Genomic DNA, 18,698 nt, shown 5'->3' with positions numbered 1-18,698 from the left:
GTGGAAACCCTCGGACATGCCAGGCATTCTGAGAGAAGTCATTGAGCATGCCTTGAAGATCAGGCCAGGCTCCAAGCTAGTGAAGTAGCGCCTATGTCACTTTGATGAGGGGAAACACAGGGCCATCGGCAAGGAGATCGCAAAGCTTTTGGCGGCCAGGTTTATCAAGGAAGTGTACCACCATGAGTGGTTAGCCAATCCCATTCTTGTGTGAAAGAAGAGTGGGAAATGGAGAATGTGTTTTGACTACATGGGTCTCAATAATGTGTGTCCAAAGGATCTGTTTCTTTTGCCATGCATAGACCAAGTAGTCGACTCTACCTCAGGGTGTGAAACCCTTTGCTTCCTTAATACGTACTCTGGGTACCATCAGATCATGATGAAAGAGTATGACTAGCTCATGACATCTTTCATCATCTTGCTCAGATCATTCTGCTACATCACAATGCCATTCAATATGAAGAACGCAGGGTCTACATACTAGCATTGTATGCTCATGTGTTTTGGGGACCTCATCGGGCGAACCGTTGAAGCCTACATAGATGACATCATAGTCAAGTTCAAATGGGTTGACCAGGTTGTAACCAACCTTGAGCAGACCTTCACAAAACTCTGAGCAAATGGCATTAAGCTCAACCCTGAGAAATGCGTTTTTAGGGTCCCGAGGGGTATGCTGCTGGGTTTCATCATCTCCGAGCGTGGCATCGAAGCAAATCCAGAGAAGATCTCGGCCATCACAGGGATGGGCCCGATTCAGAATAGAAAGGGGGTACAACGAGTTATAGGGTGCCTCATCGTGCTTAGCCGCTTCATATCGCACCTCGGCGAACGAAGTCTCCCCCTCCACCAGCTTTTAAAGAAGGCTGACCATTTCGAATGGACGCCCAAGGCCTAGGAAGCACTTGACATGGTCAAGCAGCTTCTAATGAAGGCCCCGATCCTAGTTCCTCTGACAGACGGAGAGCCACTCCTACTCTACATTACAACCACCATGCAAGTGGTCAGTGCTACCCTAGTGGTGGAGCGAGAAGAAGAGGGACATGCCCTCAAAGTACAGCACCCTATGTACTTCATTAGCAAGGTCTTGTCTGACTCCAAGACCCGCTACCCCCAAATTCAGAAGCACCTGTACGCCATCCTTATCGCCAAGAGGAAGTTGCATCACTACTTCGAGTCACATCTAGTGACGGTCATGACGTCCTTCCCCCTTGGTGAGGTTGTCCAAAACCAGGACGCCATGGGAATAATCACGAAGTGGGCACTCGAGCTAATGGGTCAGGGCATTGTGTAAGTCTCCTGGACAGCCATCAAGTCCCAAGTGCTGGCTAATTTCATTGTAGAGTGGACCGAGGTCCAAATGCTGCCAGCAGTCGTTGATCAGGAATACTGGACGATGTACTTCGATGAATCGCTGATGAAAAAGGTGCCGACGCGGTATTGGTCTTCATTTCACCCCTTGGGGTATGCATGAGGTACATGGTTCACATCCATTTCCCCTCCTTCAACAATGTGGGTGAATATGAGGTGCTCATCAACAGCCTACGCATCACCATCGCATTGGGTATCCGACGCCTCGACGTCCAGGGTGACTCCCAGTTGGTCATCGACCAAGTCAAGAAGGAGTCAAGCTACCAACGATGCCAAGATGGCTACATACTACCGAGAAGTCCACCAGCTAGAGGACAAGTTTGATGGCCTCGAGCTCAATCACATCCTGAGATGTCTCAATGAGGCAGCCGATGCGCTGGCAAAAGCAATGTCCGGACGAGAGCTGGTTCCAACAGGCATCTTCCCTAGCGATCAGCACAAGCCCTTGGTCCACTACGAGGAGCTGGAACAAGCTGGTGATGGGCCGCCTACCCTAGGATCGAGGGCTGACCAGCCATCGGCTCCATCCGACCCCAAGGTCATGTTGCTTGATGAGGATCCAGCGATAGAGTCCGACCCTCTGGCCGACTTGAGGATACCTTACCTCAACTACCTCCTCCATGAGGTGCTACCGATGGATAAGACAGAGGCTCGGCGGCTCGCACCAAGTCACACCAGGATCCTATAGCATTGCATCCCCTTTGAACAAGGGAAGTGGTTGCTGAGCGTTATCCACGGTGGGGTCTACGGTCACCATTCCACGTCTAGAACCCTAGTTAGAAATGCATTCCGATAAGGCTTCTACCGGTCGACCACAGTAGCCAATGCTAAACAGATTGTGTGCACCTGCAAAGGGAGCCAATACTATGCTCGGCAAAACCCACCTACCGGCCCAAGCGCTCTAGACGATCCCCATCATGTGGCCATTCACGGTCTAGGGGCTCGATCTGGTCGGACCTCTCAAAAGGGCGCCCGGGGGCTATACCCACTTGCTTGTCACCGTAGACAAGTTTACAAAGCGGATAGAGGCTCGCTTGATCTCCACGATCAAGTCTGAGCAAGCCATGCTATTCTTCCTTGACATCGTCCATCGTTTTGGGATCATGAACTCCATCATCATGGACAACGGCACATAGTTCACTAGAAAGAAGTTCCTTTGATTCTGTGATGAATACCACATCCGGGTCGATTGGGCTACCGTGGCGCACCCCCACATGAATGGGCAGGTTGAGCACACGAATGGCATGGTCCTACAAGGCCTCAAGCCTAGGATCTTCAACCGGTTGAACAAGTTTGGCGGATGATTGGTCGTGGAGCTTCCCACGGTGCTCTAGAACCGGAGGATGACCCCTAGCCGGGCCACTGACTACACACCATTCTTCATGGTCTATGGTTCTAAGGCTATCCTCCCGACCGACCTCGACTATAGAGCACCGAGGGTTAGGGCGTATGATGAACAGGGAGCTGAGGCATCCCTCGAGGATGCCATGGACCAACTAGATGAAGCACGTGACATCACCACCTTTCGCTCAGCCAAATACCAGCAAGCATTGCGCTGGTACCACGGCCGTCGAGTGTGAGGTCAGGCCTTCAACGTCAGAGACTTGGTGCTTCACCTCGTCTAGAGCAACAAGGACTACCACAAGCTCTCTCCACCATGGGAGGGACCGTACGTCATCGTAGAGGTGCTCCGACCAGGCGCCTACAAGCTCAAGGCCATCGATGGTGAGATCTTCATCAATGCATGGAACATCGAGCAGCTACGTCGCTTTTACCCTTAATAAATGCATATTTTCTCTTATCAGTTTCGCTGTCGAAATCCCCGACCTTTAGTGGCACCTGACCCTAGCAACGGCGGGGGGTCGGGCCTCACTTGGTGGCTAATAAGAGTGTGCATATCCGGTAGACATTCTCTTCGCCTGACCCTCTCCCACATTAAGACCTAGAAGCGAGGCTTACGGAAACTAATGCTGAGTAAAACTAGTCGGACTGCGATAAACCTATGCCCCGATGGCTACGACGTCTTTGCTCACCAGCATAATCAGAGTTTTCTTCGCACCCCAGGCTTTTTGGCCTTAGCTACGGAAAGGGTCAGCGCGCGTCTAAGAGTACATCCACCTGGCAAACATTCTCTATGCCCGCTCCCCTCTCACGTTGAGACCTAGAGGCTAGGGTTGTGGAAACAAACTCTAAGTAAACCTGGTCGGACTGTGAGAAACCTACGTCTCGGTGGCTACGGTGCCTTTGCTCACTAGCATGATCAGAGTTTGTTTGGCCGTACCTAGAGCTTTACGGCCTCAACAACGGAAAGGGTCAGAATGCACTAACCTTTTTATATGAAAAGGGGAGAAGAGCTAAAAATTTGTTAGGCCATAACAAAACTTAAGACCTTATTCACTTCATACAAGTTCACTGCCTAGCGTATTTGCCTAACTAATTTCTTAGGTGGGATGATCTCATCCTCTGTATCCGCGGGTCACACAAGTCGATCGGACAGCTTGGCCGCTGCCGAGAGATGGGTAAGGAGCCATAGGATGCCCCATGCGGGTCATCTCGACCCCATCACGAACGACGGACCCAGATTCCACTCGAACGTATCCAGTAAGAGCTCCTCGAACCCATCACTGGTACCATCGAGGTAAGTCCTGTACTAGCGGGTCGCCCAAATCGATCGAACGATTTGGGCTGCTATCGAGAGACGGGTCACCCTTACTTTACGCATGTTTTCTCATATTGATTTCAATATCGAGCCCCCGACCCCGACAATGGCAAGGGGTCAGGCCTCACTTGGGGGTTGGCAGGAGTGTCTATTCGGTAGACATTCTCTATGCCCGACCCCTTTCTCACGCTAAAACCTAGAGGTAAGGGGTACGGAAACAAACTCTTGAGTAAAACTGGTCGGACTGTAAGAAACCTTCGCCTCAGCGGCTACAACATTTTGTTGCTCACCAGCGTGATCATAGTTCTTGTCCCCGCGCCCCAAGCTTTAGCCTCCACCTTCCCAGGAAGGGTTTGGAGGACCAACCTATGGAATCTCCATCGAGGAGAGGCCACCAGGTCACCCAAAGCCGATCGAATGGCTTGGGTCACAACCGAGAGATGGGTAAGGAGCAGTGGAGTACCTTATGTAGGTTACACCAACTCCTCAAACCCATCACTCAAGCCATTGAGGTAACTTTACCGACCCCCACTTTTCTTTTCCAGTGCATGATCATTCACTCATCCATTCTCATGCATGCATTCATACATTCATTCATACATTCATCATACATTCATCCATACATTCATCTCATACATCCAAGCATTGCATATGCAATTATTGCATCACAATGCTTCACTTCGTGCCACAACGTGGTAGTCATGTCATTTGACATGAGCGACAGCTGACCAGGGTTCGAAGGTCAGCCCGCAAAGGGATCAAGGCCACCTCACATCAAACAGAGCTAGGGGAGAAAAACCAAGATGAGCCCCAGCAGCCCTTGCCCGACCTCGCTCAGAAGTGGACAGGAACATCTCCACCTTTCTCGTTCGATCGTAACCTCAAGCCAAGCCCATAGAATCTCCATCGAGGAGAGGCTTGTGGGCCACCCAAGCCTATCGAATGGCTCGGGCATCTATCGGGATGTGGGTTAACGAGTAGTGGAATGCCATATGAGGGCTATGCCGACCCTGTCAGTGAATGATACACCCAGATTCTACTCGAACATGTCCGTTAGCGAGCTCACCGAGCGCGACACTCGAGCCATCGAGGCAAGTGTCATTAGCTCAGTCCCTCTAGTTGTGAAAACTATAGACAGGGTAATGCATGAAACATGGCTGACCCCTACCAAGCCCCATGGGGCTCAAGGGCTCAAGCCACCCGACCCAAACTTAGGAATCCGCCTGATCGGGGTTCAAAGGCCAGCCCACAAAGGGCTTGAGGCCGCCTCGCATTGAACATAGCCAAGGGAGAAAACACAGATGAGCCCTAGCGGCCTTTGCCTGACCCACTTAGAAGCGGATAGGGTCATCTTGACCTTCTTGTTCGATCCTAACCTCGAGCCGAGCCCATAGAATATCCATTGAGGAGAGGCCGGCGGGCCACCTGAGTCACTCCCTAGAGCAACATGGGCATCTATCGAGAGGCAGGTTAAGGAGTAGTGAAATGCCACATAAGGGCTACGCCGACCCTGTCATGAATGATGGACCAAGATTCCATTCGAACATGCCCATTAGCGAGCTCACCAAGCTCCTCACTCAAGCCATCGAGGCAAGTGACGTTAGCTCAACCCCTCTAGTTGCGGAAACCATAGACGGGGCGATGATCACAAAGATGAGCTGACCCTCGACCGGACCCCTACTATGTGTGGGGGCTCAAGGAAAGTTGGACTCGCAAGGAGACCGAATGCGTAGTTGCAGAATGATGGCTCAGATCCTAGGGAGGAGGTGCACACAAAAACATGAGATGCTTTCTCCTACTAGTTTCGATATCCTCTCCTCGATCTTTAGTGACACCCAACCCCAGCAACGGCAAGGGGTCGGGCCTCACTCGGGGGCTGATAAGGGTATACATACAACCTTTCTGAAATAGTCGCTGCAACCGACACCCTTCCTCACATTAAAACTAGTGGCAAGGTTTGCGAAAATGAACGACTGAGCAAGGCTGGTTGGACAGCAAGAAACCTACACCCCAGTGGCTACAGCGCTCTTACTTACTAGCATGATCATAGTTTCCCTCCTACACCTCAGGCTCTATGGTCTTAACAAATAGAAGGGTCAGAACACGTGAACCCCTTCTCACACATAAAAAGGGAGGAAAAACAAAACCGTTCGCACCAAAACAATAGAACAAATGACAAAGTTTGTTCAAAATGATACAAAGGGGTCGAAACTTGTTCGCTTGTTACAAGAATGATCACGCGACCTATCTGGCTAACTAACCCCTCTAGGGGAGAACTATGCTCTCTATCCTATCCACCAGGTCCTACGAAAGGGGGCCATCATTGCTTCCATGTCCTCTAGCTCGTGGACTTCATAGCTAGGCGCGAAGCCATGGCTCATCGTCTCAAGGTTGATGCTGTCTCCATAATGAGAACGAGCAATCACAAAGGATTGATTGACCCTAGTGCGAAGGGCATTCTTCTTGAGCTAGCGCACCCAATTCATGATCTCGATGGCACGCGCCACGAGCGGGCAGGTCCCCTCCGACTACACCAACTCAAGGTCATCACAGACCAATCTAATGGCGGCGCTCAGGATACCAAGCTCATCGCTCTACGCTAGAAGATTCCTCCTCACCTCAGCAAGGTCCATGGCTAGCCCAGTAGAAATACTCTCAGCCTCTAGCTTCTAGGTTGTCACACTCTCGAGCTTGGCCTAGAGGGAACCGACCTTCTGCTATGCGTCGTCGTGCTCTTAGCAGGCCTAGTCATGCTCTCGGAAAGCCTGGTCGCGGTCGTCATGAGCCACACCATGTTTTGAGCGGAGCATCTCTGAGGTTTGGAGCAGCTCATCCTGCTCCTTATGCAGCTGAGCAACCACCGTGGCATCTAGGCTCACCCTCTTCTCTAGGGCCGCCAGCTTCTCCTCGATGCCCAGCTTTAGCTCCCTTTCCTTCTCCACCTCGTCCAAAAGGTCAAGGATCTTCTGGTGGGCCTCGGTGTCCTTCTAGAGTAGCTTGTCCTGCTCCTTCCTAACCATGGCGGCCTCCTCGTCATCCTTCCATGACCTCACCGATAGTGCCTTGAACACCTTCTCGGCCTTGTCAACATGCCAACGGGCCTCGGCCACCCGCGATCGAAGACTGTCTGCCTCCTTGGCAAGGGGAGTCAGCTCGGCCACCCTCTACTAGGCGGCAATGAGGTGAGCAATCACCTCTTCGTGTAGCCATGCCTCCTAGACAAGGTAGTCCTAGGTTTCCTTCTATTCATGAAGGAACCGAGACTTCCCTCGGCTGCGAGCAATGAGGGACTAAAAGGAGATGATGGTCAGAATACAAAAATATATGGAGAAAGGAAAGGGTGAGAAGCAGGATCAAGCAAATACCCAACCAACAAAAATGACAATGTCACGCAAGGCACACCTAGCATGGTCTAGGGCTTCAAGCACGGACGCGATTCCTATGTCGAGGCTCTCCTGCTCCATGGTCTCGGTGGGGACATCGAGGGTGAAAAGTGCCAATGTCGGCTCATGCGGATTCATCCACTAGAGTAGGGGCTCACCATGCACTGGCGAGTCGCTACCCACCGACATTAGGGCTAGGGATGACTGCTCGCCGGCTCCAAGCACCACCGACCCTTCTCGCCATCAAGTCCCCGTCGGGACACTCCCTCCGGCGATGGAAGGGGTCAATGGTATGGACACTGAGCCTCCTCCCAACACCACGATGTCTGAGGACCCCTCAGCCATGTCCCCCTCTGTCCGACCCAGGCCAGGCGTCGTCGCTTGGGGTACCGATGGCGCGGGTTGCGTCAAAGCCTCAAGCGCCACCACGGTTGCGCTTGGCTATGGCCTGCCTGTCACAGCCGCCGCCACCTCCACCTGCATTGGTGGGGCCCCGACCGGCTACGTCATGATCACCATGGTCGATGCCACGAGCGTGGTTGGCAGCACCGTCCGCCCCGTCATCGGCAGCGGTATCGTCACCATCGTCGGCTGCTCTATGACCTCTGAAGGCGCCCCTTGAACCCCTACGTCCACCCATAGCACCGAGGGCACGGGCGCCATCATGGGCAGCACCTATTCGACCAGAGACATAGTTGCGCTGACTCCGCTCCCACCCAAAACAGGCATAGCGCCAGCCGACGACTGCCATCTCGCTTGAAGGTCAACACTCTTATTCGACGCCAGTGCTAAAGGATTACGCGAAAGAGATGAAAAGCGTAAGCCACGATGAAATCCATCCGAAACAGAGAAAACAGGGGAACTGGTAATTCACCGCGGCGCCATCGGGCAGCAGGTATGTTTAGGGGGCAAACCCCCTAACCTCTGCTCCGCCTCATCGAGGCGAGGCCGTTTCGAGCCCGCCCCCTGCTCTTGGGCAGAGGGGCTCGCTCCACTTGACTCTTGAGGTGCGACAACTGAGCCGCTCGCCTCCTATGGCATCTCAGGTGCGGCGGCAGAGCCATGTACCCCCGTTGACTCATGAGGGAGACCAACGGTATGTCCCACCTCCATCGGCTCCTCGAACATACCCTCCCCTTCGTGGAACAGGAAGGGTCTCGACTCCAACAAGGACGGACCAATACCTGTCAGCGCATCCTCATTCTCTAGGATGTCCCATTCAACATCATCGGCTACCTCATCATCGTCGCTATCATCATCATCATCGCTATCGGTGTACTCCCCCTATTCCCACACCTACAGCTTCCCCTGCCTCTTGCTCTTCTTGTCCTCCTTTGCCTTCCGCAGCCGCTCACCCTCAGTGTAGTTTGTCGCCCTCACAGATGAATCCCTCAGCAATAGTACTGAGTGATCCATGAAGATGAGGACCCTCGGCTGGTCCCGCCCCTCTCAAAGTTAGTACAAAGGGTCGGGAAATCAATTAGAAACAAGAGAAGGGAAAACTTACGAAGGCGACGTGGCCTGGCTCTAGCCTCATTGAAGGATGCCCTGACATTGAATAGATGAAGTCAATGGGGGCACCCGCATCATCCTGTGAAGGCTCTATCACCTTCTTGGTGCGTTGCGCGATCTCGAAGTTGGGGAGCACCCCCTCGGCGAGGGCTGTTCCGTCAAACGATGCCTCGGGCACCATCGCATAAAGCGAGAGCGCATGCATCATGAACGGCGCCACCCTCCTTGTGTGGTAGGACCTAATGAAGCCCAACCCCTTCAGGCCGCTCTCCTTCAGGATGTGGATGGTGGTGATGTGGTCCCAGATCTTCTTCTTGTCCTTCTCTAGGATGCCCCACTTCCTTCATGACTCCGGCCCTCTTTGATCAGGCGCCCGATGAACTCTGACAGAGGGGTGGCGGTGGTGTTCTTGAGGTAGAACCACTATGAGTGCCACCCCTTGTTGGACATTGATAGCCACATCGATGGGTACTCGCCGACCTGATTTTTCTAGAGTTGGATGCCAGCGGACCCCATCGGCGTGTGCAGCTCTAGCCTACCGCTCTTCTCCCTCTTCTTCTGGAGGTTGATGGCGAATAAGTGCCTCCACAGATTGAAGTGGGGGCTGATCCCTAGGAACCCCTTGCACAGGGCGACGAACGCCGCCTTATGCTGGATCCCATTGAGGTTGAGATGCTGCAACTCGATCTTGTAGTAGTGTAGCAGCCCCCAGAAAATCTATGGGCAGGGGTCACGAACCCACACTCATGGAAGTGGGCGAATGACACCACATAGCCGTCGAGCGTGATGACATGTCCTCTTCACTGGGCAGCAGCCACTTCCTAGCCATGGTCCGTATGCGGAGAAGACTGCGATGGACGAGGCCCTCCATGTGTTGGAAGGTGATGTCAGAGTGGCACCACAGATCCATTGGAGATGGGGCTAGTGGATGTGAGCTTGACTATAACGAGGATGCGGAGACAGGAAACCCTAAGTGATTGGCGGTGATGATCGTGGCTGCGGAGGCTAGGATGCAAGGTATGGAACTTGGGGGGCGAACCCTTTGGTTTTATAGGGGCGATGAACATGAGGAAACCAACTGCCCACCTAGATCTTCATGCCTACCATGATCTGCCATAACGTCTCACCGTAGGACATGCGCAAGCAATCTTTGTCTGTTCCCTCAAAAAACTCGCTAGACATTTTGCCTCTCCAGATGGGCCATGACTTGTCACAAGTAAAAGGGATACGGATCTAAAAACGCCTCCACAGCCCGTCTAGGCCCGGGAGTTCGAAGGTTGGCCCATCGACGGGTTTGACAACCGCTCTGGGCACCTTTAAAGTAAGGGATTGGCCCGCTAGCAGCTAGTACCTAGGCACATGACTATCACAGGCATCCTAGCCCACGATCGACTCTCGGTTGGGTACGATCCATGGTTTTTCATCGAAGAAAGGCAGAGAGCCCTCAGGACCGATCGAACGGACTCAAGAACTATATGGATTGACCGCTGAGAATCTAGAGTTGGTCACCAAGCTGACCCAAGATGGATCCTCGCCAATGGGATGCTAGGGCCCCACTCAGACTAGCCCATTAATAGCTCACCGGACTCCATGATTCGTCCTTAGAGGAAAATCATGGCATGGCTCGGCCCCTCTATTTTTATTGGAAAAAATGCTTGAGGGAAGACAATCGCGAAGACAAATCAATCCACAACCGGGTCCCTGCTAAGGGAGGGGGCTCAAGGAGAGGGGAATCACCGTCCCCAAGTCACGCCGTGGGTGACAAAATAAGGCCAAGGCCTTTGGAGTCCTCCCATTCAGAAAAGCCTTCGAAGGAGTATTCTACTCCTCCATAGGTTCAGGGGCTCCTATCGGGGACCAATACTAGGGTACCCGAAGAGGAGGAGCTAATAACCAACAACATTGATTCATCTGAGCAGTCAAGAGTGTGACTACAACTCCAGCTGATCCCTAGTTGTGCAAGCTCCGTCTTGCCCGGCCTCTGAGGGCGGACTCCTTCTCGCTCGACCTCTGAGAGCTGACTCGGCCTCACCCGACACTGAGGCCGTGGGCTCCGCCTTGCCTGACCTTTAGCATAGGCTCTGCCTTGCTCAACCTCTGAGGGCCAACTCTGCCTCGCCAGGCCTATAAGGGTAGGCTCCACCTCGCCCGACCTCTAGGCGCGGGCCCCGCCTCACCCAACACCAAGGTCGTGGGCTCTACCTCGCTTGACCTCTCGACGTGAATGCTCCACTTCGCCTGGCCTCTATGAGAGGGCACCACCTTGCCTGACCCTAAGCCACGGGCTCCATCTCGCCTGACCCTTGCGTCAACGCTCCACCTCGCCCAACCCTTAGGTGTGCGCTTCGCCTCGCCTGACCCTTGGGTGTGCGCTCCACCTCGCCCGACCCTTGGGTCTACACTCTGCCTCACCCAACCCTCAGGTAGGCGCTCTGCCTCACCCGACCCTTGGGTGTGTGCTCTGCCTTGCCCGACCATTGGGTGTGCGCTCCACCTTGCCTGACCCCTAGGTCGGCGCTCTGCCTCACTCGACCCCTGGGTGTGTGCTCTCTCTCGCTTGACCCTTGGGTCTGTCCTCCACCTCGCTTGGCCTCTAGGGAGGGCTCCGCCTCACCCGAACCCAAGGCCCTGGGCTCTGCCTCGCCCGACAGAGACCCATACCACCTCTAACCACACCAAGTCTAAGCGTATGGGCCTAGGTCAAAGCTCTGGCACCAGGGAAGAGACCGGCATGCCCCGATGTGACCCGTGGCCTCGACAGACCATACCTAAGGGTTCACATCAGGAACAACGTTGGGCGTACCAGTGCTGTTTCACCTAACCCCCGTAAGAACACTGACAGGCATGTTAGTTCACCACGACGTCCACCAAGATGAAGTAGAGCGCCATGGCCAGCAGACGACGCCTGCGCATGGCGCCAGACAGGGCTGTGATGTGGAGTTGTCTCTATTGATGTCTACAGGGTCGGTGGGACTAGCATAAAGGAAAAGAAGGGCCCTGCGATCCTAGGAGGACTTCTTCTACTAACTCTCCTATTTTCCCTCCGCTATAACCCATGCTTTCCCTTGGCCTATAAAAGGGAAAGCAGGGTGCCCATGAGGGGGACTAGAACCCAATCGACTCATCGCCACACATTGCATCGAACCATCAGACTGGAACCCAATCGACTCATCGCCACACATCGCATCGAACCATCAAACTCGAAGCTGATCGACCCATCAAACCCCAAACACATAGCTGAGCAGCGATCCAACTCTCAGCACCCATTTGTTCCTTCCCCAGAGATTTGGGACCTGTCCCTCTCTCGACCGTTTGTAGCCCCTACTACAAATTTTTAGTGCTAGTAACACGAGCAGTAGCAACAAACTAGACATAGGGATATTCTACCCGAATTAGTATAAACCTCATTTCCTCTAAGCACACCATCCGAGCCAGACGCGCAATATTAGATATTTACTAGTTGGTGGCAACTCGAAACACCGACACACAGCAATGATAGTTCTAATCTCCACCTTTAGACCACGCAAAAATCAGGTAACGAAGACAATATCATCATAGGATCCATTATACAACAACATACCATGAGACAACTCCTAAAATCTGGTTAGTTACTCTGTCACCAAAACCACTTGCTTTAATGAAAGCAATTGGTGTAATGTAGTTTATACTAGTCTTTGTCAAATTGAGAAAACCCTACATCCACCAATCGATCCCAATCCTAAAATCATCCTTGAAATTCCATAGTTTGAAGCCAAACAATAGCCGAACCAAAGAAATTAGAGCGACAAACCGAGTCTTCAATAGGGTCACCACCGAATAGACCTCAAAATACATCTCGCAGTGATCACACCAAAAGCGAGGATTAGTGCCAATGAATTTTGGAAGCTCCATTTTTGGAATTGACAAATAGAGAATGTAACACCTCAGTGTTATGGTTGCATTAAAACACTTGCATCACATGAGCATGTGTATCATCATTTCATTCATAAGATTCATACCATGATGAATGTTATCATTTCATATGTGTTTCTATTTGAATTGCTTGATTTTATGCTAGCATTTGTGTGTGCTCATGTGTGGTCTATGCAAATGTGTGTCAAATGTCCTCTTAAACAACTTAGCTACACTTAGAATGTCATTAGGAACAATGTTCATGTTGACCATATTGTCTAATTATGCTTCCAAGTAATGGTTTGACTTGTGTTGACCCCTAGAGCTCTTTTGTTTGACTATTTCAAAAGTGCAGCTTCGATTGTTTGCATGGCTGTGCACCCTTAAGTAAAGTTGTAGGAAATTTTATAAGGAACAAAAGTTATTTTATGACCATCTCATGAAACTGTGCAGAACATGCTCAAAAAGGACCCACAAGTCAGTTTTGATGTCTATTTGGAGACTCAGAATTTTTCTAAGTCAAAAACCAAATTTCAGTTTCATTGGCTCGACATTGGAGATGATTTGACTCTGCATTGGTTAAGAATTAGGCCTTGGTCTTTTAATAGAAATTGTAGATTGTATGAAGGGCTACAACTTTCATTTAGATTGTTTTCACTAATGATCAATGGTTTAGGAGATCGATCGTCATCAACTTGCGCTGTCAGGCCCTAATGGTTTACTGAATCGAGTCTACAGTAACCCGACCGTTTTTAGAGTTTCACCGCCACGTGGTGCCACACGTCGGGCTGCCACATGCCAACACCAGCCCTAGCATCCACCCGTGTTCCACAGCACTTCCATTTGCATTTTCTGCTCCTCCCTTCGCGTCCGCAGCAGCCGCAGCAGACCACCGCCATCGCCATTGGCTCCGCCGAGCTCGCGTGAGCTCGCCGCTGCACCACAGCCAACACCATCCAAACCATAGCTCCGCTAGCACCTCACGGACCTCGTAGACGTCTTCTCTAAGCCAACTGAGCTCTAGGTAAGCGGCTTTTGCCGAATTCGCCCCGGCCAAAGCTCACCGAAGCGCCGCCGCGCTCGTGATCCGCCGTGGCCAGCACAGCACGCCACCTCTCCTCCTTCCCTAGCTCTTGTCTCATCTTCCATATCATGTGTAGATTCTTATGTGATGACGCTACCATCAATGCCGGTCCAGCCGAGCTGGAACATGGCTGCGCACCGCCACGCCATGGCCGCCGCTGGTGACCTCACGCGGCCACGCTCGACCGTTTCACCGTAGCTAGTAGCAATAGCGTAGGGAGGTCTGCCATGGTCTCAAGAAGCCTATGCACACCTCGTCCAGGCATCTAGTGCCGAGGCTCATTGGAGTATTGCCGTGCGCCATGGCCGAGCCGCCATGCGCCATGGCCGACGCACCTAGAGGCCGGTAGGGTTTAGGCTTAGGAGGTCAATCGATGCGGGAGATCAAGGCGAACACGGTGGTACCCTCCTCGTCGCCAAAGAAGCCACCGTCGGCGAGCTAGCACCAATCCCACGCCATCCCATGCCGTGCTCTATTTTTGTTTCGCTAACAAGCGGGCCCCGGTTGTCAGTGACTTAGAGTTAGAAAGATAGTTCAAATATTTTAGATTTGAATGCTGTTTTGTAAAATTGATATCTCTAGTTTGGTAGATCCAAAATTGGTGGTTCCAATTTTGTTAGGATCTTAGTGAAGTGTAGTATTTAGTAAAAATATAACAGTAGCACTTGTAGTAGAGTTTCTAGAAGGATTAAATTGAAACTTGAAATGTGTTTTTAAATGGATGCAAACTTGTGTAATTCATATCTAGAGTTCCTGTGCTCCAAAAATTATGAAATTTGGTTGGTGAGCTCTCCTTGATGAGTAGAAGCTCTGGTAAAAATTTCAGAGTTAGTGCATGAATAGTTTTTAAGTTATAGATTTTCCTTTTATCATTAGATGATCCTTGTGTGAATTTTAATAATTAATCTATGAATCAAATGACCATGAAATTTATTGGAGGTTGTCCTTGTACCTTAAGGATGCTATGAAAAATATAAAATCTATTACTTGACACTTTTTACTATAGTTTCCTATTTAATTTATTTTAAGCCTTTGTGCCTTGTCATTTTTGTGTAGGATGTTATACTTGTTCAAATGATATGAAATTTTTACAATAGCCTACTTGGAGCATGTAGTACCTACTATAATGTTTGTAGATTAAATGGTGTAGTTTTTATATATGTTATTTATTCCTCTTAAATAATTAAATAAATTAAGAAAGACATTAAAGGAAATGAATTGCTGGTGAACACTTTACTTTCTGGTGTTATTTTGATATGTGTGATGAGTTAGTAGAGTTGGTTTTGTCCATTTATATGTTTGCCACATAAGTTAATAATTATTTTCTTACATTATGTCTTTTTGGACAGTTCTGGGAACTTCACAAAGTTCACTATGATAATTTAGTTTTCTGGGAAAGTGGTGATTACAAAAGTTGTAGATAACTTATTTATCTAGCTCCTGTTAAAATTTGGTGGTATTTGACCTAGTAGTTTAGGAGTTACAGTCATTCAAAGTTGGATCATAGTTTTGCTTGCTCTCTGTCTTGTTTGGACCTGATTATGTGGTTATGTAAATTCGACCTGGTAAAGGTTGGAATCATGCCTTGAGGTCTGAAAATAAATTGTAGGAAATTTCATAAGCTTTCCAAATTATCTCTTTTCTTGTCATTTCAATTTTAAATCTCCGGTTATGATCAGTTTACTGTACCACTGTATAGTCCCTATTTTGCTGAAATCTGAATGTTTGTGTGTATGCTTTGTTGCAATGTTCTTGTTGATTGTTTAGGTGCTAGCCTAACTTGAGAACATGCTTAGGTGCAGGTACTAGGTCCTTAACTGAAGGTGAGCAATTGTACATTAGGTTGTATAAACTTGGTAAGTTAAAGTAATTTGACTAGAGCTTAAGATAGAATATGCAGACTACAGTAAGCATGTGCATTCCCCGAGCATCCCTAACTTTGTTCATGTGCATCCATGATATTTATCTTGCGCATATATGCAATAGGTGTGCCAGAGGGAGTGACACTTCTGGAGTTCGAGGGAACGAGCTAGGAGAAGGAGCCCGAGGTTTAGGCAATCAACGAAGCAGCTGCCGAGGAGGAGTTGCCCGAGTGCCCTGAACACCGCCCATCCTCTTTCCTGAAAGGCAAGCCTCAGAGCATATTAAGTCTCCCATGCTTTTACAAATATCTTGAGTGTCTTTTATTGTTGTTGATGCATTAAGTATAGGAATTGGTTGGAACCAATTGTTGCATTATATATCTATCCTTGTCCAGATATCGTACTTGAATCCTATTTAAGTTCAGGAACGGGTTAAATGCTTAGCATGCTTAGTGCGGTAGAAGTCGGGTGATTTCCTGTCACCTACGAGCTTTAGGATGAGGTGGATCACAGTTGGCTATATTTGCTATCGTGGAAAAGAACCATGTCAATAATGAATTAAGACCGGGCAGAGTCTTGTGTAGGTTTGGACATAGTGACTCCGTCTGTATTGTTTAAGGACCGATACGCTGTACGTCCTCATTTCATGTTGAATGCAGCTTAACACTTGGCTGGATGGATAAGTCGTTTCGACCGCAAAGCCTAGTGGCTCGATTCAGGCCAGGAGCACGAGCAGTTGGTCACAATCTAGATGGCAGTAAGGATGTGTGGAGAATCATTGGTGTAAGTCCAAGGGTGGGTTAAGTCACCGAGCACTCATGGCAGAGTGGTACTCTGGTTTTGCGGCATTGATCATTCCCGCGACTCCTGAATTGTACCAAAGGTGACTTGTTTGCGACCCTAACGGGGAAGCAGGGTTTGTTTTAGGAATACCCCTCCAACTGGATAGGAATCGATTCGAATCACTGTCTCTCCCGGATAGTGAGAACTTGACTGAGCAGCGGCAACATAGATTCACTTAATTTAATGATATGGTTAAATGGAGAATGATGATAATGTTGCCACAGTTTATACCTGCTATGGTTAATAATGTTTGCATCTTAATCAAGTGATTGCTTAGTATAGGTGCTAATATAGATGACAGGTTAATGGCTAAAAGTCACTGCTAGCTCAGGTTAAGAGTTGATCATTATTACTTATGCTTTTCCCGCAAAAAGAAAGTGTTAGCTAGATCCACTAAATTAAGCTATGCATGATCCTTGGTGTTAATTATTTTTGGTTTTCGACGGGTAAGTCTAGCTGAGTACATTCTCATACTCAGGGTTTATTCCCTCTTGTTGCAGATGACCTTCTTTATCAGGGCTTCTGTAAGTACTGTCTCCACCCAGCGGGTGACGAAGACTAGATCATGGGCATGATCTATGTTTATCTTATCCAAATGCTTTTGTGGGATGTGATCGGCAAGCTGGTACTTGTATTTGAACTCATGTGTGTGAGTTAAACTATTTGCTTCCGCTACTTTACAAGACTTGGTTTGTAATAACTATGACTCTAATGTGTTGTAATCTATCTGCAAACTATTTGTGAAGTGTTGTAACATGTGATGTGTTATGTTGAATTACTGTGATCTTGGTTGTATGCTAGTTGGTTTGAAATCATTCATGGTTTCAGTTGACTACCAGGTTTATATGGGCTCAAGTGTGAGAATTTGATCATTTTGGCGATCGTTTTTGTACTTGTGCTCTTATAAATTGGACGGTTCTGCGACAGCTGGTATCAGAGCTAGATTCAACACTAAACATGTCATACGAGTATTTAAAAACAAAAGCTTTTGTTGCAAAAATGGTTTTCCAACTTATAGTTATATATAGGTGTTTCAAAATCTAAAATTTGATAAGTATGCTGGTGATCACATCCCTTGTAGCCCACATAAGGACTTTTAGGTGGCTTATATAATTACTAACTTGGGGGGAAATGATTGTTTCTATTTCGTCGTCCATGCGGCATGCTATTGCATGGGTGCCATTCGCTTGAATGGTAATGTATGGATCAATTGCCTCTACGCCAAGGTAAGTGTGAGTTGTGAGAGCATGACCGTCCAACTATCGGTCTAGGGGAGAGTTAGTTGTGGTTACTGGAATATTTACATGTTGCATACATATACACATGAAGGTACTTAATTGTGGGTATATCTATCGGGTAGTTTTGGATACCAAAGTATATATATTCGGGGATGTATATATGGAGAGTATGTTAGTTTACTACTTTCATTGTATGCTTATTTATCTCTTGTTGGGTTGGGCTGCAATGAAATTTTTCTGCGGGTACGCTAACAACGCACCGTGTAGATTGACTAGTTACCGCTATTCGAGAGAACGTGTGTATGCCACCTTATATTTCGCTAGAACTTAACTTTTCTTAGGTTTGTGAGGACGTACGGAATGTGCATGCATCATATTCACTCATGTCATTCATATTGCAGTACTCCCTCTGATGAGGACATCGCCACGCTGGACACACCGACGCCATAGTCTTCCCCAAGTTGCAATTCGTTCCCAACTCAGCTGCCACGTCGCCCTCGGATTCAGTAGACGCGTCGTCACTGTTTCGGTCATAACTTTCTCATACGACATCGAAACGGGCCGTTCTTGGATGCGTTGGAAAGGGGACGACGACGCCGTCGTTTTGGATCTGGTCCCAGCTCCAGAAGGTCCGTGGATCATTCTGTGTGACCACGGCAAGGTGCTGCGTCACCTATTTGGGCCAACTTGGCCATGTATCGTGTCGGGCCTTAAGCCCAAGTTGTGGGCGCCCAACCCCTGGCCGTCCCCAACCCTAGGTCGAGTCTTAGACTATAAACATAGCCACCACCGCTGCTACACAATTGGGTTTTGTTTAGAGTTTAGTTTTCCATCGAGAAACTGAATCGTTAATTGTAA

General features: G+C 49.4%; 1 protein-coding gene across 1 annotated transcript; it reads left to right on the top strand.

The window, feature by feature from the left end:
• The first annotated feature begins 1,645 nt into the window (after positions 1-1,645).
• On the top strand, positions 1,646-2,056 carry LOC136488813 (uncharacterized). The gene has a single exon (XM_066485623.1). It carries the CDS (start codon positions 1,646-1,648, stop codon positions 2,054-2,056), a length of 411 nt encoding a protein of 136 aa, XP_066341720.1.
• Positions 2,057-18,698: the final 16,642 nt, after the last annotated feature.

The sequence above is a fragment of the Miscanthus floridulus genome, chromosome 10 (assembly GCF_019320115.1).
Source record: "Miscanthus floridulus cultivar M001 chromosome 10, ASM1932011v1, whole genome shotgun sequence".
Classification (NCBI taxonomy): domain Eukaryota; kingdom Viridiplantae; phylum Streptophyta; class Magnoliopsida; order Poales; family Poaceae; genus Miscanthus; species Miscanthus floridulus.
Note: the sequence above shows the minus strand (reverse complement) of the source record. Positions and strands in the feature narration are given on the sequence as shown.